The sequence below is a fragment of the Oxyura jamaicensis genome, chromosome 2 (genome assembly GCF_011077185.1).
Source record: "Oxyura jamaicensis isolate SHBP4307 breed ruddy duck chromosome 2, BPBGC_Ojam_1.0, whole genome shotgun sequence".
NCBI classification, from domain to species: domain Eukaryota; kingdom Metazoa; phylum Chordata; class Aves; order Anseriformes; family Anatidae; genus Oxyura; species Oxyura jamaicensis.
In genome coordinates, this window is record NC_048894.1 from 42,137,277 (window position 1) to 42,160,795 (window position 23,519).

Consider the following 23,519-nt stretch of genomic DNA (forward strand, 5'->3'; position numbering starts at 1 on the left):
GAATTGTGCAAGTCCCACAATTGGGGACTGAGTAGTTTGCAGAAATGACTTTGAGAGTGGCAGTTGTCATACATGACAAAAAAGTTCTCAGACCTTGTAAAAACACTACTCCAGAGATCTGCCAAGAGACTTAAGATGGTGTGTTTTGTGTGCAATAAAGACTTACTTGAAGATTGATGTTCATCATCAGATTTTATCTGGTACAAATCCTCTCCTTCAAGCCATGTTCCTCTGTGACTTGTATGTTCTCCATCAGCTGGTGGAAGAACATCATCTTGTCCAGGCATTCCATACAAATGTGTTCTTTCGTAGGAGTATATTGTACTGGGTGACTGGTTCATCAGTGTGACATCTTTAGAAATCAGATCTGTGCAATGTGATCAGGTCATCTGTGACTGCATCTTAATAAGTACTTGCTCTTGATGGAATTTACTGTGAACACTCAGATCGTGCTCTTCTTAGGATAACATAATGATTCTCTACTTTAAATTGTAACCTTGGAGTTGTTAAAAAAAAAAAAAAAAAAAAAGTTGGAGTAAATTTAACAGATTCCAGTGTGTTTTATTTTCAGAAAATAATTATTTAAAGACCAACCATTAAAGGGTCACATTTGATGTCCTTCTGAGGCTGTTATGACTTAAATTTCTCACAGTAGATTGATTAAATAATAATCTGAGCAGAGGAAACTTTGACATTTTCCATGTCCTTCTTCTTTTCAAAGTGGAGGAGGTGGGAACTTGGAGTCAAGATACTCAATACGAATTCTGTTTAACAACATACCTTTTACTCCCAGTTTACTTTTTACAAGTAATCTGACAAAAATAAAATATGTCCCTTGGAGAGCTTCTCTTCACATTTCCTTCTGTGGAAGGAGGACTTACAAGTGAGCAGCCCATGAGCATAACTGTCCCCATTCTCCACATCTGTTTAAAAAAATGTGTAACAAAACCAGTACAAGTTTCTCTTCCACATGTGAATATCCTTCTCCTATTCTGGAGAAGCCAGTTTTAAGCACAGCAGCATTTCTTGTGCCTTTTACTCTTTTGTTGCACTGAGCTTGCCTGTGGAGATGCAAGTGTTAGCAATGCTTTTGGGAGGCGCATATGCACAGAAGTTGACTATAGCCCAGCCTAGAGAACCACTGAGTAACTTTTGGTTGCACCCAGGCTCTCCACATAGGGTAACTAAGAGAATTTAAGTCTTTAATCTGAATTGTTGGTAGCCTACCTCTTGTCACAAGTTCTTTGCCTCTTGTCACTGACCTGTATGGTATGGTGGCCAAAAACCAGGCTGTTTGTGGTCACTTTGTGGAACCATGATGCCTTCATATTTTTTCAGCTCCCCTGCTCAATCTCTGTAACTTCAAGGGCGATGTTTCATACTTTGCACAGGAAAAAGTACTCTTAGGATTCAAGTAACAGTTAAAAGAAAAACATGAATTACAGTGTTGAGTCACTGGAAATGACAGCAACTCTAACCAGGAAAGTGTGAAAACCATATATATTTTGTTTTCAAGGCAGAACTCTGGGGAAGCACAACAATGACTGTCTGACTTTTATTTTTATTTTTCTAGAATATATTCCTTGAGAGTTATTTAGATAATCTGAGATCTATCCCTAAAACTCGGTGTTTTTGTTGGGCCCCATCTCAAAGGAATTTAGCTGCTCTGTTTTGTCCAGCCGATCTCAGTCCCCTTGGTCCTGTATGTGGGGAGCCTGCTGAGTGAAAGCCCATGGGGAGCAAGAGGTGGGCTGGGGTGGCTGGGCTGGGCCCCCTGCATTTTGGCCTGATGTGGGCTAGTGCTTGGTGCTCTTGGATCCAGTAGATGAGCAATAGCCTCGCATGTATGCTGAGATATGAAATATAACCTCATCATTTCTCTGTGGTTTCAGTGGAATGCCATTTCTCTCAGTTTATCCTGTTTTTCCAGGTACAGTGTATTGAGTTTCAATACCATGTCTGGAAAAACAATGTTTCTCTTAAAGTTTGGTCATGCCTCTGAAACTTTTTCATAAAGGTTATGAGACAAACTTGATAAACTCAAAATCTGTAGTGGCCAAGTATTAACAGCTTAGTTCTTACTGAAACAGATGGAATCTGGTTCTAGACTGCTAAAGATTAGCAAGAAATAGTGGAAGATTATGTCTGGAAAAGTAGCAGCACAAAACTATTCGTTCCTGCTATTGAAATATATATATATATATATATATATATATATATATATATTTCTGAAATATCTTCACTGTTTTTTTTTTCTTTTTTCATTTTGAGTTGTTATGAAAACTAAAAAAAAAAAAAAAAGGAAAAAAACAACACTCATTGTCTTCAGTTTTGCAATTACCACAGTCTTCAAGGTCTCTCAGGTGGGTTTTGTGATGAACTACCTTCAGATTTAGTTTGCCAGTTTCATATTTTCTCTGAGCAAGAAAACAAATGCATCATTTTAGCGCATGCAATAATGTTCCAGGGCAGCTCTTTTCAGTCCTGACTCTTCCAGGTTATAGGAAAACTTTGATTTCTATGGGAACAGTAGTGTTTTGTAAAGCCTCCAAACTTTTAAGAGTGCAGGTCTGTGCTTTGCATCATGGTCTCATCCAAATACAGGCATGAGGAGACCAAGCAAGCAGCATCTCCAGGATGGTTATTTACTTGGCCTTACTCAGCTCATGTAATCATTTTACATAAATCCAACAAACTAATACACAAAACCCAAAACAAACAAAAAAAGTACAGTTGAAGACAGAACTATTCTGTAATCAAAATCCAAGGGACTGGAGACAGCTCAAACTGTGTGGGCTAAGAAAATGACATCACAGCTCTGGTAAGTTGCTTTTTGAAGATGAGGTAGTGGGTGGCTGAATTCAGATGTTATTTACACCTCTTTCTTCCAACTTGTCTTTTTTTTTTTTTTTTTTTTTTTTTTTTTAAGGTAATAGAAGTAGAGAGGTAACATAGAGGTGAATAATTGAGCCTCTCACTTCTTTTTGGAGTGCCAAAGCCATGAAATTGAGTGCAAAATCATGACATTTTGGAACAGTTGGCAGAAGGATATTTGATAGATGCAGTCAGTCTTGCATTTGAAGTGTTGTAGAATTTCAGAATTAGCACATATTTTTCTTGTTAGTTTTCTGCAGGATGCTGCTGTATTGGTAAAGAGTAGATTTTTTTTGTCTTTGTGATGACAAAAAGACTTCTAAGTCTACATAAGAACTGTTCGTGTTACTTAACATCCTAATCAAATGGTGTGCTTTATTCACATGCAAATAGGAAGGAGTGGCAGCTAGTTCTTACATCTACTATAAACTTCTTACAAAATTTGGAAACATTGCACCAGTCAAAAATTTTGCCACCGTATAACATCTGCACAGTGCTTTAAAGATAAAAATGCTCCATGAATAAATACTATGTTCTATTTTTTCCACCATTAGACTTCACATATCAGCTATTAAAAGAACTAAGACCTGAGAGCAGTTAAACTGAAGAAATAGAAATAATACTAATAATACCTTGCACTTCACTTATGCTTATGTTCAAAACTTATTCAAACATGAAGAAAAGAAACCCTAAAATTTTAATAAGATTATCTGTATTTATTTATTTATGTATTTATATTATTTTAATAATATTATCTGTATTTATAAGCTTGAGAAACTAAGGCACAGAAGAAACAGGGTCATATTTTAAAACGCGCTTAGATATCAATTTAGATATCAATTCTAACAATGTCAATTTTAGGTTGCATCACATTTTTTAGGGTATAAAAGTACTTTTATGTGACTTTTTTAAGGAAAGAACTTATTCAAGTGACTTATTCAAGGAAAAAAAAAAATCTTCCCCAGCTTTGTAATATATGTTGTTTCTGGCAAGTCATAACAAGAAGGGCAACAGTTCCATTTTGTTGTAATCTGATAATTTTCTGCAGAAATTTTCTCAGAAAAGTTGATCAGGTGGTCCCAGGTGCTGTAACACTGATGACCTACGAGATAAAAATAAGATAGCATTATGCAGGGAGGTGATATCTTTCATTGGAGTAAGCAGTAGAGTTGAGGGGTAATAGGTGAAATTTCACATGCTGGATAAAAGCTTGTGTGCCACAAAACCTGTCAATTTGTGGCAGGTTAACCTTTGCTGGCTGCCAGATGCCCACCCACCCTCTCATTCACTCCCCCTCCTCAACAAGCCAGGGAGAAAATAAGAAATAAGAGCTCCTGGGTTGAGATAAAGGCAGGAAGATCACTCACCAATTACCCTCACGCAAAACAGACTCGACTTGAGGAAAATTAACTTAATCCGTTGCCAATTAGTGAGAAGCAAAGACAAATTCAAACAATGCTTCCTCCCCACTCCTGTTCCCCAGGCTCAACTTCACTCCTTCGCTCGTAGCTCCTCGAGGGAACAGCAGCTCCTCCCTGGCACTCTTTTCTCCTCACGCTGCTCAGGCTGTCCTGATGGGCCTCAGTTCCTTCAGGAAACCTCCTCCAGCATGGGGTCCTCCACTGGCCACAGGGCCCCGTGCTTGCTGTCCTCAAAATTTCATGGCATAGTACAACTCCTCATACATTCACCATATGATGTGGAAGAGCAGAAAGGGAGCGGTGGGGTTCCTTTCTGTCCCCAAATGTGCCCCAGGGGCTGAGCCCTGCCTGCAGCCCCAGGTTAGGCACAGGAATGGGTTTTGTGTAGCACACATGCAATGGGAAAATAACCACTTAACAATCACCACCACTGACAATGCATCTTCATATCCCATCATCCAGAGAGGTATTTCCACTGGTTCATACAATGCAGACATGTCAGAAATAATAGGAGGGAGCAGAGCTATTGTCTGGGTACGGCAGCTCAATATGCACACAATATTTGTCGAGGGATGAACTGCTCAAGAGGAGTTAATAAGCAGCAACACTCAAATACCTGATGTTTATAAAAGGGAGAAATGTATGTGAAGAAGTACATTATGGCTAAAACTCTGCTTGATCTGTCCAAAACAAAACCTAGCCCTCATCTCTGATGTAGAAGCAAGTCTACCAGGACCTAGAAAGAGGGATTTGTCTTTGAGGAGTGATCTGAAAGATAAGTAATATGTCAAAGGAAAGAAAATACCATTTCTGCTCCTTGGGGAAAGAGGGTAAAAGGGGAAGAAATAAAAGAAAAAAAAAAATTAAAACCCTTCAGTTTTTCTCTAGCTGCAGCCATAGCCTCTTTCCTTTGATATGTCATGATTTAAATTCATACAAAAAGATTTATTTCAAATAAGCCCCTTTAACTGTAGGGGCAGATTTTTTTTTCCTAAAGCCTTTTGTAAGAACAAAGTAACCACTTGTCACACACAGTGACTAATGAGAGTTTAGTGTGGGTTTTAGTGTTCATTCATACGCTTTGTGTTCAGCTAGTCGTAAGTTAAATCTTTAGAAATCACACCGCAGGAATCCTTCACTTAGGGGTGGGGGCGGGAGGCGAATCTGTTGAGATATTAAGAACTGTTGAGCGGAAACTGCTCTTTTCAGGCTTCCTAATCGGCAGTACAGGAAATAAACACATGCAGGAAGTCATTTGGCCTTTTCTTGAACTTCAAGTTTATACAGCAGCTGATAACTGAGGCAAACTTTGTGTACTTAAGCTTTTGAAAATTAAACAAAATAAATGTGGCATGTTCAGCAGATGCCAATGCGGCATCTACTGTAGTAATTTCTAAAACCAGCTCATCTAAACATGTTATGAAAATAGGAAAGATTATATGAGATACATATTTTTATAGCTCAGATGCGTCTGTAAACCCTTTTTGAATGTCTTTCCTCCATTCCTTTTCCTTCCATTTCACTAATCCTCACCCAGAGAAACTGAGCTGAAGCACTGAAATGAAACTGAAAGTCGTGCTTGCAAAGCTGTTTTCTCTGCTTCTGCATCAGATTCTCTTCTTTCCTCCTCTCCCAGTCCTCATTTATCTTGAAAGCACTTTGAGCTAAGGATAGTCTTGGGCTGTGTAACACACCTCGTTCGATGATGGCCCGTATTAACATGTGGTTAATGCTACGTATATTGCATGTAAAAGTTGTCTTTGAAAGGAAGATAAAAATAAATGAAGCGTTATTCTTGAATATAGCTTTTGAAATCGATAGCATCAACTTACTAACAGGGACATTCATAAGCATTTCTAAGAAATATTGTGTTTGTATTTCTAAAGCTTTCACTGTAATATTACCAAGGCCTTGATGAATTTAATGTTTTAAAAAGAACAGTTTGGGTGTTATAATAATTACAATTAATTGCTGCAAATTTGCATGAGATATTGAGGACACCTTTACCAAGGAAAAAAACAGAGAAGCAAAGCCTACATGTAGAATGGGATATAGAGAAAAAAGCATATTTACCTGTTGTTGAAGGCCAACTGAAATACCTTCTAAAAACCATTCACTTTAAATGTATCTTCTGCTTCTTTTTTGATAATTAATTGTTTTCCTGCATTAATAAACCACCCCATCAGCACAAGTATCTATTAGCAGTTTTTTTTTTTTTTTTTTTTTTTTCTTTTTGACAAAAGAGGGCTAGAAACTGAAAAATTCCGTTAAAGCAACAACAGAGAAAGCCATAAAGAACGCAAGTGATGACACCTATAATCTGGGGGCACTTTCAACTAAAGTTACTGAGTTAACTTAAAATAAGTAAAATAAGATTTTATGTTTTGTTGTTGTTTTGCAATTTAGGAAATTAAAAAAACATTGTGACGTTTAAAAGTCTGTGTGGATGGTTATGTATTTGCAATGTAGAAGCAGCTTTGTAAAGGTTTGGCCTACCCTAGTCACCAGATCAGCAGTGCAATGAATGACAATATTCAGCTCATTATAATTAATAAATATGGAAGTTTCAACTACGAAACTCGTAAGGTAATACCTTCTATGCATTTTCAGAACACCTCCTTATATCTATTACCTATGCATTGTCTATTTTATTTATATCCTAGCCTGAAGTCTAACAGTCATTCAGTCTTGCATTTGGGCATTAGAGAAAGGTAGCTGTTTCACTGGTGTATTTGAAGGAACCAAATTTTTGCATTTCCCAGTTCATTACAGGATTGATTCAAAATTGGTCTAGACTGTGTGGCAGTATGTATATGTGCAATGAAGTTGTGTAGCTGTATTGTTCGTATTCTACCCTAAAAGCTATTTTTACTTTGCATTTCTTTCTTTTTTGATAGTCCAGCTCCACAGTGAGAACGTACCAAAACAGTAAATCAAGAGTGACCATGAGCCCTGGCTTTAGCTCCCAGTGGAATAGCAGCCAACCTGCTTGGAATACATACACCTTCCCAAGAGCAAGCTTGCACTACCAGTCCCATGCTAGCTACACCTACTGTGCTGGACATCCTGCTGTAAGTAATTAACCTTTTCTGCAGTTACCTGAATGAGCTGTATGACTCCCTGGGAGGTGGTGGTACTCAGGGGCAGATGGTTCAGCATGTTCGGCCAGTGCTCCTTCTGTCCCATGGCAGTCAGGATGGCTCCCATGTGCTAACTGCAACCCTGGAAAATATTAGAATGAGTCTAAGACATAAACAGATGTGAAAGTTTAATGGCTTAGTAGAAATACCTATATTTTTGTACATTTAGCAAGCCTTCTCCTCTTATGAAAGTACCTTGGTATGCCTTGATTTTGATATCTGGGATGTGGGCTAGAAAAAAATATTATTGATGGCTTCTGTTCTCTTTCTAGTCTGTTTGCTACATGAATGAATTATTCTTTGTTTTGAAGATTTTAAATTGTACGGATGAGTCAGCGAAGGAGGGCATCTCTTCTCATCATTAGCTTTGTTAGTATTCACTGCCTTATCATGAACATGATCAGTAGTGAACATGCAGTCTTGTTGCTAGGCAAAAACTATTGGTCCTCTGTCATTTGCATGAACCGGTGGCCAAAACGAAGGAGGAGGGGGTCTCACTGTTGGTGTGTGTTTTAATTTGACAACCATGAAAGGGCCAGAGCTGAAGGCTGGTGGTGGTTTTTGTCATATTTGTGTAGCAGACTGTTTATAGTAGAGCCCTTTGGTTCTTTTAGTTTCTATTTTTGAAAGACCTGGAGAGAGTTATCTGGGGAAGACCTCATTAGTGTAAGCAATCTTCCCTTTTTCCCACTCTATGCTTTTTGTTGTTTTAATGTTTGGATTTGAACTTTGCTTTGGATATTGTTAGAGTTTCTTAAAGGACATGCTATCTTAACATCCTGTCATGTGTATATAATGAAGTTTCATCATCCCATAGTGAATTCTAGTAGGAAAATAGGGGAAAGTGCAGTTTTTACTACAGAGGGGAAATTGTGCTATGCAATCTTATTGCAAGATCTGTGAGATTTGATTTAGGTCTGCTATCTTACCGGCCAACAGACTTTTGGCCAGAAGTTTGGGTTAGGAATTGTCTGAAGCATTAACTTGGTAATTGAAATAAAGGAGGGGAATAAATTTGTAAAGTTTTATCTCTTTTCTGAGATGGTGAGATCTCAGAGTGAATTGAACATCTATATGGACTCTGCTGTTTGCTCAATTCCCTTATGGTGTCATTGAAAATGATAAAAACTGTTGTGAAGGGGAAAACGGTATTTGGCATCAGAAGTGCACAGATATTTTCCTAGTTTAGAAAGATGGCTCAGAAAGAGTCCCTGTACAGCTTAATTTAATTTAATAAACTGTGGGTATTCAAGTCATTAACTGCTCCTTAACTTTGATCATTTAAAATAAACACTACCCTCTCTGTGAGTCAAGCTTTGACTCTACTAAACAAAAGGGCATACAAGAAGGATGCTATACTTCCTGTAAGATGTTTTAAAATGGAGACATCTTTATATCCTTACAAATTAAAATGTCAGTCAAGATGCTGGAGTCTTTTTTTAGGATAATTCCACAGTTCCTCTTTTCTTTGTTTAGACTAAAGTTGGTGGTAACTTAACTGGAATCACTTTACCTGTACAATATTTGTTTTTATCGAGCTCTTTAATATGTAGTCACAGGAAATGATACCTCAGTCTGGAGGCTGATTTAGATGGTAACTGTTAAGTAGAGGTTTCAGAATAGCCAGAGTTGCATGAATCTGTGTGCAGATGAGAAAAGCCAAAACCAAGTAAAGAAGTGCAAGGTAAATAACTGAAGTGTTTAATTAATCCTGCCCTCAGTGTCCCTGCGTATGTCAGGCTAGAAAACTTGGCACGTTTCTTGGCTCCTGCTCATCAGAGAAGGTGCTACACAGCAGGTGACTTCACTGGTGGTTAGATGCTATACCAGATTAACTGCCATTGCAGTGCCTACCACTGTACTCACTTTTTCTATACATACCTTACTTCTGCAAGCTCACAGATTTGAGACCATAAGTGGGGCCAGAGCAAGGCATTCTAGCAAACTCAATTCTTCCCTCTTGCAGCATTGGATGGGGGTCAAGTTTTCAAGAGAAAGTGCTGCCATAATATTTGCTTCAATACCTGTAGCAGTGTATATGATAAAGTTAGAATTAGTCTGGTTCCTGTTTCCAACTTAGATTTGTTTAATCTGGGTTAAAACCAACACTTATATGGCAAATGACAACAATAAAAGCTGGATACGGAGGAGCTCCTTTATTCATGAATCTTCACAGTGTAACATGCTCAACTGGATATCTACTATACTTCTGAGGATTTTATTTGCCCTCATCTGACACAGGTTCACCAGAACAAGCTGTAGATTTTATTGCTGTATGAAGCTGTTTCTGCAAAACCTCCCACATGGAATATGTCTAAAGATCATTGGAGTTTCTTGATGCTTTGGAGGCTAACAAACTTACGAGCGCTTTGCAAGTTCAAGGCAGACAAATGTCAGGGAGTTGTATTTGGCCTTGAAGTACTTAAAGATATTAGTCCCTGGAGAGAGAGCCAAGAGAAATGCTTTGGGTTTCTCTACTGCTTGAAAAAAGCTGTAGGAGACAAAAAAAGATTCATGATAATTGGCCCAAATGTAACTCAAAAAAAAAAAAAATCTTCTAATTCATTTTATTTCCTCCAAAATGAAAGAAAAAATATCATACAAAGTGCAGTGTTAAGACACCCTTATGACTCTGGCTGGTCCTAAGAAGTATGTCTGAGTCAAAGGCAGGGCTTTTTTTTTTTTTTTTTTTTTTTTTTTCTGATCTGAGAACACAGTCTGCATCTCTCTTCCATACTGCAGCAATCCTTGATTAAAAGCAATCTTTCCACCCTAGGAAAGACAAGAACAGGAAGTTCATTTAAACAGAGTATGCTTTCAGCTCTTGGAATTATCTAAGAAAAAAAAAAAAAAAAAGAAAGACTGCAAATCATCACAGTCAACAGTGTAATGCAATTTTTGAAGAAACAAAAAGTTGCTAACTTCTCCTAGCTATCCTGGGAGGCAGGATATCCTGTCCTGTAGGATCTGTGTATGCTAATATGAGTAATAATGTGGTCGATGGCCCTTACAAATTACATGACTACTTGATTTTTAAAATTAGGGGCTAGAAATTCATCTGGCATTCACATGCACAGGCTTGCAGCCAGAACAATACAGCACGTAGTGCTCAGAATAGGAGGAGACACCTAGCTATCTAACACTCTTGAACTTTCTTCACATAAAGAAGATAAAAAGGAGATAAAGAAGAGTCCAAGTAATTCTTGTTATGCCCACTGGGCAGGATGGTAACAGTCCTTTGACCACTTTCACATCTGTGCAGGTTTTCTACCCATGCTTTTTGCAGTGCCTAAAAGACTCGCTTAATTTACCAGAGAAATTTCAGCAGATCTTCAGAAATCCTGTTCAGTGAATTAACTCTAACAAATGGCTACTTATATTGTGCTGTAATTTTAAAGAAATGCATGGCGTAAAGTGGGCAAGCAAAACACAGGTATGTCAGCAAGACCTGGTCTGCTTTAGACGATTTCAGTTGAAACTCTAAGGGAGTCCCTTCAGTGACAGTTATCTTCCACGGTCGCTAATGGAGAAGTCAGTCTTTACTTACGAAAGAATTTGTCAGTGTGATATTCTTTGATGGAGCACCTACTACCACTGCAAACTGAGGTACCCTGCAGGGTTTGAAGCTTTTGTTGTAGGCCGATGAGGCAATGAATTCAGTTGCAGGTATTAATTTCTTGATGTGCATACATCTCCATAGTGCATGTGGTGTCTTTGCATTCCTTATCTAGATATGCAACTCAGCATATGAAAGACTTTCCACGAGAATCTATTCTGCACTCTAACGGGATTTGGTCACGCTTCACTAGATCAGTGACAGCCTTCAAAGCATGATTGGCTAAATCTGTAAAGTTATTATTTGGAGCTCTACAGATAATGTTTACAAGCTGTTACATCTGAGATGTCATATGTGGATCAGACAATCAGTTTGCTTAGCAGTACTGCTGTCCCCATTCCAATACTCTGTCCCCAGACATCTTTCTGCTAACTTCTTTAAATGCGTGATTGCTTCTGAAATTATACTGTTAGTGGGAATGTGCAAAGCAGAATTCAAAAAAAAAAAAAAAAGTGGCAGAGAACTCTCTGAGATGCTACTGGCCTTCTTTCGCTCACTTCTCTGAGCCCTATTAGGATCTCAGATTCTTAATCTTATGAATCTGAAGACCCAGTAGAAGGAGCTGTAGCTCCCTTTACATGTTCACACTCACAATTCTTGCACAGAAAGAGCAAGAAGGGAGCAAGGCTGTCACTATGGGCAACACTAATGGAAGGTCCCACTCACTGTCAGCATGACTCTGCAGAGTGCATCGCAGACATTTCCATGGCAGGTAGCTAACCGCTAACCTTTCCTGCTGATGACAGAACTGCAGGACTGTAATATTGCACAGCTGTAATGTTTTATGTAAATTGACTGTTTTGATCATTACCACACAAATTGGATTAACGTCTGTACTGAGCTCTCAGCAATTGACTTTTTTAACAATTTATTTTGTATATATTTATTACATTAGAAAACCTGCCATATTTATCTGATTAGAGAATGCAATGTTTAGGGACCATCTGAGAATGTGAGATGCAATTATTAATTTCTATGTGTATGCATAGATATGCGCACTGGCTAAATTATTAGTTTGCCTGTGTTTATGTACACAGACACCCTTCTTGGCTAAAATCACTGTAGAAGGACATAGGAAGGTTCTAAATGTAGGACTGGTGGTGGTTGTTGATCTCCAGCCCTCCAATGTGTTCTTGTCATCTGAAATGTAAACCTAGTTTGGGATCACATTCTAGTTCAGAAATGTTATATCCTACTCAAAATCAGTTTTAAAGCACAGAAATAAGACTGACAGAAGTAATAAACTGATTCATACCAAATTCTTATGATAGCCCATAAAAGATGAGACTGTACTCTATAGCTCAAAGATAATGTTTAAAGAAGAAAATTTCCTTAAATTCAGGGAGTGTTCAACACCTACAGTGTGGATGTCCTATCCAAAACAGGCCTTTACTGCTCTACAAATATAAGCTTGAACGTATCAGCACTTCATTTTTTTTTTACACCAAGATCTTTCCACCAAATAATTTTGTTATACCTCTTGTTTGAGAATGAGATGGTGCTAGGAGTTAAATGCTTATCAATATAATACTGTCATCCATCATCACTAATTTCCAAGATATCTGTTTAAACAGAAGCTGTCACTTTCTGATCTGGCTTGATCCTCCTACCTGATTCATTTTATAATATCACGAACAGTGAATTGTGGATTCATGGAATAGAGCACATCTGATTAGAGATGAAGAAACTTCTACACATGCACATCCTTATAATCAGCAATGATGAGAACGGAAATAAATAGTACAGTAGGCATAAATTGGAAATGTCTCTCTAAGAACCTCTCAATTTCACTTTAAGTTCTGAGATCTTGTTTTTCTCTGTCCTTAGACTTAACTCTTTCTTACCTTCCAGGGTCTTTCACGAGAGATTGATCCCTACCATTTTTAAACCAGTATTTCTTTGATGCAACTGGCTATTGCCATTATAATAGCCATAGGTTAAAAAAATACATTATCATAATGGAAACTGGTCCAAAGGAACATACACAGTTGAAGAACTATTGAACAAAATGTGCGCTACATGACACTTTGGGTACACTAATATAGTATATGGAGCACAAGTGACGTATTTTGATCCTCTAATGATGGTTATCACTTTGTAGAGAACTGTCACACCGTATTTCCAAAAGAATGCCAATTAATCTGAGAAATGATGGAGTGTGGGCTGGAGAAAGGAGGAACGAGAGTTCCCAACCAGGAGAAAAGGAAGATTTATCACCAGAAGCATTTTTTTGTAATGGCTTATGTATTATAATATGTTACTTATGACATAGTGCAAGAAGAAGTAAGGGAGAAAATGAAAGAGGCGGTAATTTAAGTGAGAATGAGAAGGGTAACGTCTCTCTTATAGGGTGTCAATTGTGGTACAAGAGCAAAGCTGTGCTGGTAGGAGGAAAGGAAAAGAATAATATTTTTAATTGACAAGATGTTCTAGCTATCAGTTGCAATGAGTAGCTTAGTGATCAAGTGCAAATCCATATGCTAACTGCTGACATAAAATATTTATTCTGTTTATCTGTTACCTCCATCTACAGGAACAGAGCCTCACAAACATGAACCTATTAGGCCACAAACGTAAAACACATTTTCACTGTGGCTTGGCTTCTTTGGGGAAGAGGGGGGTGGAAATTTCAAACCCCCAAACAAATATGCTTCTTAATTAACTTTTCTCACCATCTGTGCTTACTTATAGCTGTGGCAAGTGGTACCAGTGACTTGTGAGATTGCTTTCAATGCTGCCTCTTTAGGCCAGCTTTTCAAAGCAGCAATCACATGCAGTTAATTCCGATCAGATCAGCTTATCAGCTCAGTTCATTGTAGCGCTTTCATAATCATTCGTGTGTGACAGCCCATTAAAACTTGGCCAGGCCTTTAAAAAAAAAATCACAAAATCCACGAATGTGTTTTACATTCAGCCTCTGAGGTATACAGAATATTTGTTTTGTGTATTAACCTTTTAAATTGTACTTCTCTGAAGGGTTGTAGAGAAAAGTTGCTGGTACATAGAACTTTAGCCAAAGTAGTTTACTATATTTTATCTCAAATGGTAGTTTCATTTAAAAATACATATAATGCTGTGATAATTTTGTTAAATGCTGTTTATGGTCTGTTTGGCTCTTGCAAAGATACAATGCCATGGATGCAGCCTGCCGGACCTTGGAGGGTAAACACGGGGATAGGAAGGCCACTGCTCCTGGATGGTTCAGGATGGTTCAAGTGAGGTTCTCCATCCTGAAGGACTTCTGGGGAATGGCAATTTCAGTTTGAAGTTGATTGCTCCAGCTAGAAATGTCAGGGCCTCTCAGGACAGGGAGCACTGAAAATGTTAAGCGTTTCAAAGGATCTGCAGGAATAGTTTTTCAAAAAGGGTGGGGAAATGGAGAAGTTTGAGAAATTTGAATTTGGAGCTGTTTGGTTTCAATATTATGACTTTTTGTGTATGAATGTTAGTGTAACGTTTTTTTTTCTGTATCCACTACTTATTTACACATTGCATATTGTCATTACATGCCTCTTTCTCAACAGATTAATTAAAGAACATTTTGGATTAATCATGTTCACTATTTTATAGATATGTCTGTAACCTGTGTTTCAGGAGAGAGAAATCAAATTTTCCACAAACTTGTAGGATAATTTTTTTTTAATCCAAACTAACAATATTGAAAAATCAAAAAAATCCTTTTTATGTAACACTTGTATACTTGTTTTCAATAAGAAAGATTTATTTGTAGAAAATCTGATTGAAATCTTTGGCATGACCAAAAATATATATGGATATATATCCACAGTATTAGCGAAGTACGTATGACTGAAAAGTTTCTCACCGCCTCTTAGTGCTAATAAGGTCAGCTGCTCTGAAGATGGGAACTTTCTGTTTACAAACAGGCTCTGTAGAAATTTTCTTGCTGGTTCCAGCTTTTTCTTCTTGTGTTCTGAAGAAGCAGATACATACAGAAAGAAGGTATTTTTTAACAGACTTGAAAAATACAAACCAGATGCTGCCTTTTTCTTTCTTTTGAAAGAAGAGAAGAAAACTCCCTAAATTTAGATCATAAGATAGACTTGTAGGAGGCAGTAAATACAGATCCCAGTAAATGTCTATAATTTACAGCTACATGTGTGTATATATATATACGTATCTCTACATGTATTTGTGTCTGCATTCATCTATACCTGTCTGTCTCTATATATGCATACATGTGCTTCAAATGTTTGTTTTGGTTTTCTGGTTTAATTGAGCAAACAGGAGGTCTGTGGTTCTAATTGTGGCTTCTCCATTACGTTTTCAGTGAGCCAGACAGGTTGTCTTTAGGATTTGTTAGTAAAGGTGATGAGTTCCTCCAGGCTCCAGAGAAAACTGTGGTATTAGGGCTCAAGAATAGATGCTACAAACTGCCAACCTGTCACATGTTTTGGAGACACCTGACACTTCTGGAAAGATTGATTATTTCAAAAGGCCAGCAACTGTGTTGCTTTCATTTTAAATAATTAACATGCTCAGGAGACTTCCTTGTTGTATTCCAGCCCCCGAGGGTGAAGATTTTTGGACTAGTCTGAACAAATACCGCTTCAAATAATTTTGCTGATGGAGATTTTCTCTTCTTTCTTAATTTTAATTGGGGGTATTGATTTAACAGAAAACCACCCTGTTTAGTGAAGGCATAGAAATTTTCCTTCTGTATGTAGACCTGCTTCATTTGGCATGCAAGAGGTTTTGTTTACACCAGTTCTGCAAATGGGATGATATTCAATAACACTGTCAATGGCAACTTCTGTTTACAAAGAGAGCTGGAAAAAATAAGTGTCCATGAGAAATACTGATTTGTCAGAACTGAAATGTTATTTTGATTATTTTTTTTTTCTAATCCTTGAACCAACTTAAAATATTGTTAATTTGCTGGAAATGTAAATGGTAACCAAAGATTCTTTGTCCCTGGCTGTTTGTTGACATATTTTCCACCAGCAATGTAGACACTTTGTTGAGAGTACATGATCTAAAAAAATATAAAAATCCTAGAGTCTGTCTCCCAGCCATGATTAATCTGCTAAGCTATCCAAATTTTCATCTTTGTCATATATGAAAATGAAATCTTTGCAGTTGTTTTTGTTAGCTGGGTTTCATTTAAAAGAAAGAAAGAAATAATCGTGGGAGATTAGGTGATCTGCATGTATGTCTTCATCCTGATTTCCAGTCATCTGCATACTTTTGACCAGTTTGAAGATGCAGATTACTGTGAGAGGACTTGTGATGTGATGGGGAGACTGGAAGCATTGTGTGGAAGCTGTTCCCACAGGAGACATGAAGGAAGGAGCTAGAGATTTTGAGAAGGGGAAACACAGGAATTCACAGGAAATGGAGCTTTATTTTTCCTGCTGCTTGTGGAACAACTTGTAATGGTGCTATGTTGACTTTTTCTTTGGTAAGGACTGTCAACCTCAGAGATGTACACACATACTGTCAAAGACTGTCCCTGTCCCAAAGTATGTAACAAGGTGGGATAAAGGGTGGGAAGGAAAGCAGGGGCACTGGAAGAAAGAACAGCAGTAGGCTTTGGTTTTTGTGAAGCCCAGATGGGCACCTTATCTGTCAAACAAGGCTACTTTCCTGTATGTTTCCAAGTATATAACTAGACAGTATTTAATGTTGTTCGAAGACCCATAACTATAAGATGACTGGAGGTGTTTCCTGAAGATCAAGACTTCCAGCTGAAAGTAATGTATGATTAGTTACCTTCTAATCTGTCTCTCTCTTTTGTGCCATGTCTAGTTCTCATCAAGGATGTTCAATACTGGCATTTGTGCTTTTGGGGAAAAGAGGTATGTTCCCTGCAGGGCACTCCCACAAGGCATTATCCCTTTGTTTCTTTGGTTTTATTCTGTTCTGTTTCAATATTTTAGTAGTTCTCAGTGGTGTTCCTCTCTATAGTTTCAAGATGGACTTGTTGCATTTTGACAAATAGACTATCTTTAGCTTCCACAAGCAGCAGAATATTTTACATTTGGTGCTTCCGTTCTGTCAAATGCCTAGCTAACTTAGATATACAGTTCGCTTCCATGCAAGAATAAAAAGAAGAAAGAGCCTGGAAATATTGCAAAGACATCTGTGGAGATTCTCTATAGTATCGTCACCATTCACACTTTTTTCCTCATCTTTTTGAGCACTGGTCCTTTGGCATGATCAGGTGCTAGAAATCTCCTGGCACTGGAGGCAAATGTTGGAGCTCTGTCCTTCTGTCCCGGTGACCTTTCCTTGGATATCTGCCAGCATGGCTCTGATGAAACCAGAGTCGCTGCTGATCTTCCTGCCAGGCACTTGAAATCTGTAAGAACAAAACCTGACCTTTCTGTGCAGCATGGTCAAAAACAGTGTGAAGGTTGTCAGGAGATCTAGGTTGTGGTCTGTTCCCACATACTCATTTCTGCTCCATTCTACATTCTGCTATTGCATCTCTGTGTGGTCTTGGAAAAGCCCTACAGCTTTATTGTTTCCACATCTTAATTTTTATTTTATTTGTTCCTTTGTATCATGTAAATGAGACAGTTTGCCCACAAACACTTAGATGTGCGGCTGCCTTTTTTATATTGTCAAGGATTGATTTTTAAAGTAGGCTTTTTTAAACTTCTAGCCAGCACCTCAATTTTTGCTTTGTTATCAGGGTAGTCTTTCTTTGATTGAAAGCTTCCTTTTCTTCAGAAACTGCACAAGTAGAAATCCTCATATTGTATACAGCTGGATGAAAGGTTGGATTGAGTTGTTTTCCTACCAAACTATAAAGTGATTTTCTTTTAAAACCTTTCTTTCCATTTGGCCACTATTTAATGTCTTTTGTCTGCTTAAGGAGGACAGGTGCAATTATTCACCTCTGAAAGAAGTGGGAAAGAAATTGTAATTCAGCATGGTCTCTGAGAAAAGAATGTAATTCACTGCCCCACATACAGTACATTATGCAGGTCAAACAGAATCGTGAAAGCTTTAGAATCATCAAGGAGAGCCTGTGATGAACAATGCTTGATACCAAATCAGACTGTTTATCTTAATGCTTTATTTGGGAGTAGAAAAGTAAAAGAATTAATTATAGATTGAAGCTTGATAGAATTGTCTTTTCATCCTCTTAAGACAAAATCTCTTGCCACTGCTACACGAGGAAAAGAATTTGTGAAAGTTCTCTGCCTAGTTCATTGGGATGTAGATTTCAGAGCAGTGCTAGTAAATCCATCATTGTTTAGACACTCCCCCACCCCCCTTAAAAAAAAATCCCTGATGAAAATGGGGTCAAGACTTCAGGAATGTAGCATAGAATTTGGTTTTGAAGAGAGGAAGTCTCAGTCTTTATTTGAAGAACTCCCCTGCCCGCTACTGAGTTAAGTTACTCTGACTACAGAGGAGGTTTCAGCCCAGAGTGAATAGATTTAATAGATTAATGATGGAAGAGATATGTTTACAGAACAAACTTCTGCCCTGGTTAAAGTAACAGCATTTCTAGCTGTGGTAACTTACAACTGAAGAGCAGCAGTACCTCGACATTCTTGTTGCTGGAGAATTACACAAAATGAGCAGATTTAATTTAAAGGCATTTACTTCAAGTCTCAAGATCTTTCTTCACACCTATGGAAAAAATAAGTCAGGTTACAGTCGGTGTGCATTGTGGCTAAGTCTTTTCATTGCAGTCCCTAGTTTTTGCTGCTTCACCATCAAAGAAGTCAAATGCACATTTTCCTCCTTTATTGAGAAAATAATGTCATCATCAAATCCTTTCCTTGCCTTAAATACAAGACAATGATATATAGACGAGATACCATGCTTTTAAGGCAGTTAAACATTCATGCTGTGGTTTTTGTTTGTTTGTTTTCTTTTCCCCTCCCCTGCATATGATCAGCTAATTCAGGAACAGAGAGATGAACTTGATGCTTTCCAGTAGAGGGTGTCCGAAGCAGATGTTTGGTCATTTTGATTTTTCCGAAATGCAAAATGGAGTAATTTTGTGATTCTCTTTTCTGTCCTCTTTCCTTGCACCAGAGGAGTTAATTTGAGGTAAAAAGGCCAATAGAAAGACGACAAAGCATCCATTTTGTTGTCCTTGCAGCCAAGTATGGTACAATAGGCAAACTGAATATGGAAAGTATATCTGCTTATGGTAAGATGTATAATTCCCTTCAGAGAGAATACAGACTGCTGTGCAGATCTAAAAAATGCTCAGAGTCTGGGAATAAACAGCTGTGCTCCTGTTCCAGAACTGAGTGTACCACATGACAATCACTTTGTTTCTCTTGAAATGTTAGTGAAGTAGAAAAAAAAATCACATAACATTAATAAAAGAAAGTCAAGCATGTTAGAGCTTTTGTGAAGACGAACTTGCATGGTTTTATGAGTAACTGCTTTTTAAAGGGCAACCAGCATTGAAATCTTTTTAACTGGCTGAAAAGAAATGAATAGATTTGAAGGGCTATGCCATATTTTGGTATTTTACTCTAAGAAGTTCCATGTGAACAATCCCTTTTTTAGTCTTGTTAACATAATTATGGGGATTTGTGTTGGTGGTCGTCCTCCCGGGTGGAGTAGCTTGAGTGATTAAAAATATGTATTGTTACTTAAAAAAAAAAAAAAAAAAAAGGGCAGGAGAGAGGAAATATTTTTTTTCCTCATTGTTGTGAGGAAGATAAGTGCACACAGAAGGAAAAGTGCCAATTAAGTTAAGTTTTTGGGTAAAATTTTAATTATATATTAAAAATGTGTCAAATATAAAGAATGAGAAAAAAATTGTAATTGTATTGCTACCTGTAACATTGTAACATTAAGGAATTTTGTTTTCACCCTTTTTAAAATAGTCCTTAAAAAAAGTAAAAGACCAAACCCAACACAGATGTCATTCCAGCTCAAGCGAAGCTTTTTAAATTTATAAAAATTGATAAAAGTCAGAAATCTGGAGCAATAAAAGCATCTTATTTCCTACACTCTGACTGAATACACTTCATTCTGATTTGAACTAAAGTGAATTAAATGTAATTTGAAAGTGGATGTAAATAATGCTATTGATCACAAAGAGATGAGTTGCTGGTCCAAAGGGGAACTCGAGGAGAGATTTAAGAGTCATCCTGTGCAAATGACATAGCTAGAAGGAGAAGACAATACTTGAGTTTTGTGAGGAAGGGAACATTTCTTCAACAAAGTGCTCGTTACAACGTTGTCCAACAATGCTTGTGGTAGCAGAAGATCTGCAGCTGCAAATGAGACTCCTTGCTGGTAAATCAGACATTCGTGTTGCAGCTTTCAGTATGAAGAGTGCATGGTGTGTTCCGTTGTGCAGAATGTCTCCCAGCGATATTTCAATTTTGTTTTTCCCTCAAAAAAACAAACAAGCAAAAACACAACTCAAAACCAGCAAGTTAACACCAAAAGTATTCCCTTGCTCTTAATGGCATTGGCTGAGCTCCTTGATGATCACAAGTGATGAAGTCCCACTGGTCTCAACCAAGATGTTCCTATTGATGGTCTAGTTAGCAGAAGGGTATGTTTGATGGTCTGGTTAGCCAAAGGGCAAGTGTGATTCAGATGTGGACTTCTTTGTCCTGTGTTTGTCTGTATTATCTGTTGCATTGGTACACTGCAATGAGCCTGGTTCCTGTGGTTCTTAAAAGAAACAAATTTGCCCTCTTCTAACCTGAACATGTTGTTTGAATTACACTTATGTGCTGTTCTGTTCTGTCCCCTTCTGGCTTTTCTTGAGATCATGGGAGAAAAGGGAAAACACTTCTTCACATGAAGCAAAGATTTTTTTTTGTTGGTTTTCCACTATTTTCTTTCCTATGTTTTGTTCTTTTGCAAGTGAAGTGAAACACCCACTTACCTGTGGGGATTTTAAGAAAATAATCTTTTAATGTGAAGTGTTTATGTTCTCATTAAAGGGTGAACACAACATTGATTTCCTCTACCCTCACCCAAAATCTAATTGCAAACTGTAGTGGCTGGAGATAAGTCTGCTCAATGGCTTTAATGGCATTTTAGTAGTTTAATTAGGCTTTGGGTTTAAGGTGTTTCATGAGAAGAAAAGTGCTTCTCAACACTTTGGTTAAAAAGGCAGGACAAAACAACAGCCATAAGGGCACTTTCCCATGTACTTGAGCATGATTAAATGTAGCAGGGGGTTCTTCCTTCACTGAGTAAATTACCTTTGTCCCACGTGTATATTGATATAAACTTTAAACATTTGGCTTTGCAATATATCTCAGACTTGTTTCTCTTGCTGCTTAGGGTCAGAGAGAGAAATTCATGAATGCTGACAGGAAATCTCTTTCGAAGTACAAGGAATAGGTGTCCAGTTTCTCAGATAAACAGAAGATTAAAATTGTCAGATTCTTTGTGTTCACATTTAAACAACACACATGGCAAATTAAGGAACCTTTTCACCATCTGTATCTTAGCAATTCAGAGGCCACACCATTTCTCCAGTGTCAGATGTATGGAGTCCCTCAAAAAATCTGCCTCCCGGTGCGGATCGTTTCAGCTCACTACAGTGATTCAGAAAAGTGTTGGTTTTGTTTATTTATTTATTTTGTTGTTGTTGCTATTTTAGAAACCAAAAGATCTGAGCCTTCAAGAAACTCTACCTGACATTGCCAGATGCTACAGAAGTGACTGTCACATCAGGGTGCCACAGGGTTTTAATAGGAAGAGTGTGCATTTTGTTTACAGTGTAGGCAAAGGATAGCAGTTCATAAACTTTTCCATTTCATCTCCTACTCTCTCGTCTCTATCCATCTTAAAATATTTTTCTTCTGTACAGCATTATGACAGATTTAAGACCAAAGCTGAAACATAAGGCATAAATAAATGAATACATGATCTTTTTAATCCAAATGTAATTCGTTAAAATCTGTTCAAAATCTTGTCTAATAGGCTAACCTATATTTTAAAATTCTTCAAATCTTATCCCTTGTATCTGGAATTGCTTTAAACCATTTGGGACTGCTAAATTTTGGATACTTATTAGAGTACCAATATATTTATATTTTTTACATTTTAATTTACTAATATTTAACCAAATACAAAGTTTCCTTAAAGTTTAGTATTAAGAGAGCAAAAACATTGATGTGCTTTTCAGTCAAGCTGAAGACATTTTCTTGGATGGTGTTTTTATAACAGCATGACTAACAGTTATAAAGAAAATAAAATGGTTCAAACCAGGATGTGTATGTTTAGGTACTAAAATGGGATCAACTCTAACAGAAGTGTTTACTTCTGGCAGTATTCATGCAGTCTGTGCCTTAGTCACTGTGCTCCTCAGGAGCTTGTTCCTTCTGATTTTGGGGTGCACACACCTAGGTTGGATTTAGGCTAGTGGGATTGTGCAGTCTGGTAACATTCACCCTGTGGAAGCCAGCAAATGCCAGGGACTCTTGTCATGGCTGTTGTGACATCCCTAGTCCACATTGGCTCTAGAAATATCAGAAATCATGTTTGCTCAACAATAAGCTTTTAATCTCAGTTTCTGACTATATATACTTTAGTGAATATCCTTGTTCTTCAACTACATACTAGTTTTAAACATTTGTTCCATTTTAGCCACACTTTAAGCAAGCTATTCCTAGCTCTTTCTCTGAGTACACTATTTAATAATGACAGTGGGCAGAATAACTTCAGTCATATCACCAATAATCATCTTAACCAATCTATTGTGCAGCTGAACAGATCAGGTTAATGCAGAAAACGGAGGGTTTTGGAAGCAGTTTTCCTATTGTAAAAATATAAGACCATTCACTTGTACATTGATTCATATTTGAAAAAAGCAAATTGCTGATCTGAATCAAAATGTATGCCAGTCAGAATAAATATTGGTCTCAATGAGAGTTATTTTGTGGGAAAAGGGGATTTGATATTCAGTAGACTCTTTAGCTGTGGTAGTTGGGTGTTGCTTATTCAGGCAGGAGAATTGCTAGGCTGAATCGGGGAAAGTTTATTAGTCCTGCCTTGGGCATCAAACTATTAGATTTCATGTAATTTCAGCAGGCTTATAGGAAATATTTTACACCTTCATGAGTAAATGTGAAGTTTTGGGCATCGGGAAACTATATGAGCATTGTATTTTTTTTTTTTAATATCATTTTCCAAGTGGTGCTTGGTTCTTTGAGACCATATTGTTTTTATTATGATAAGCATTATTTGTCCCTCTGTGCTGTCAGTGCTCATTTTCTTTGTTAAAGAGAATATAAGGACGAGTGCTGATATAAGATACTGCATAACTTCATTTAAAAAAAAAAAGAAAAAGAAAAAGAAAAAAAGGAGGGGGGTAGATGGTGGAGAGCTGCCTCAGACAGATGAAAAATACCTACTATGTTAAGGAAAATATATTCCCCAGTGTCATTTCATGCTCCACAGGGGTCTGTTTTCTTGAGTCCAGTGCAAATGCATACTCTCAAGAAAGCCATTTTCTTCTTAATGTGGAAAAGGAGAATAAAGCAATTTTTTATTCCA

General features: G+C 37.5%; 1 protein-coding gene across 11 annotated transcripts in view; it reads left to right on the forward strand.

Moving 5' to 3' along the window:
- RBMS3 (RNA binding motif single stranded interacting protein 3) overlaps positions 1–23,519 on the forward strand; it is a 708,203-nt gene that overhangs the window by 200,904 nt on the left and 483,780 nt on the right. For 10 of the 11 annotated variants that reach the window (XM_035316418.1, XM_035316417.1, XM_035316419.1 and 7 more), the window contains one exon: positions 7,193–7,366. The exons of the other annotated variant lie outside the window; for it this stretch is intronic. In XM_035316418.1, the coding sequence (XP_035172309.1) occupies positions 7,193–7,366 (174 nt within the window). The remainder of the gene's footprint in view (positions 1–7,192; positions 7,367–23,519) is intronic. 11 annotated transcript variants of the gene reach the window in all.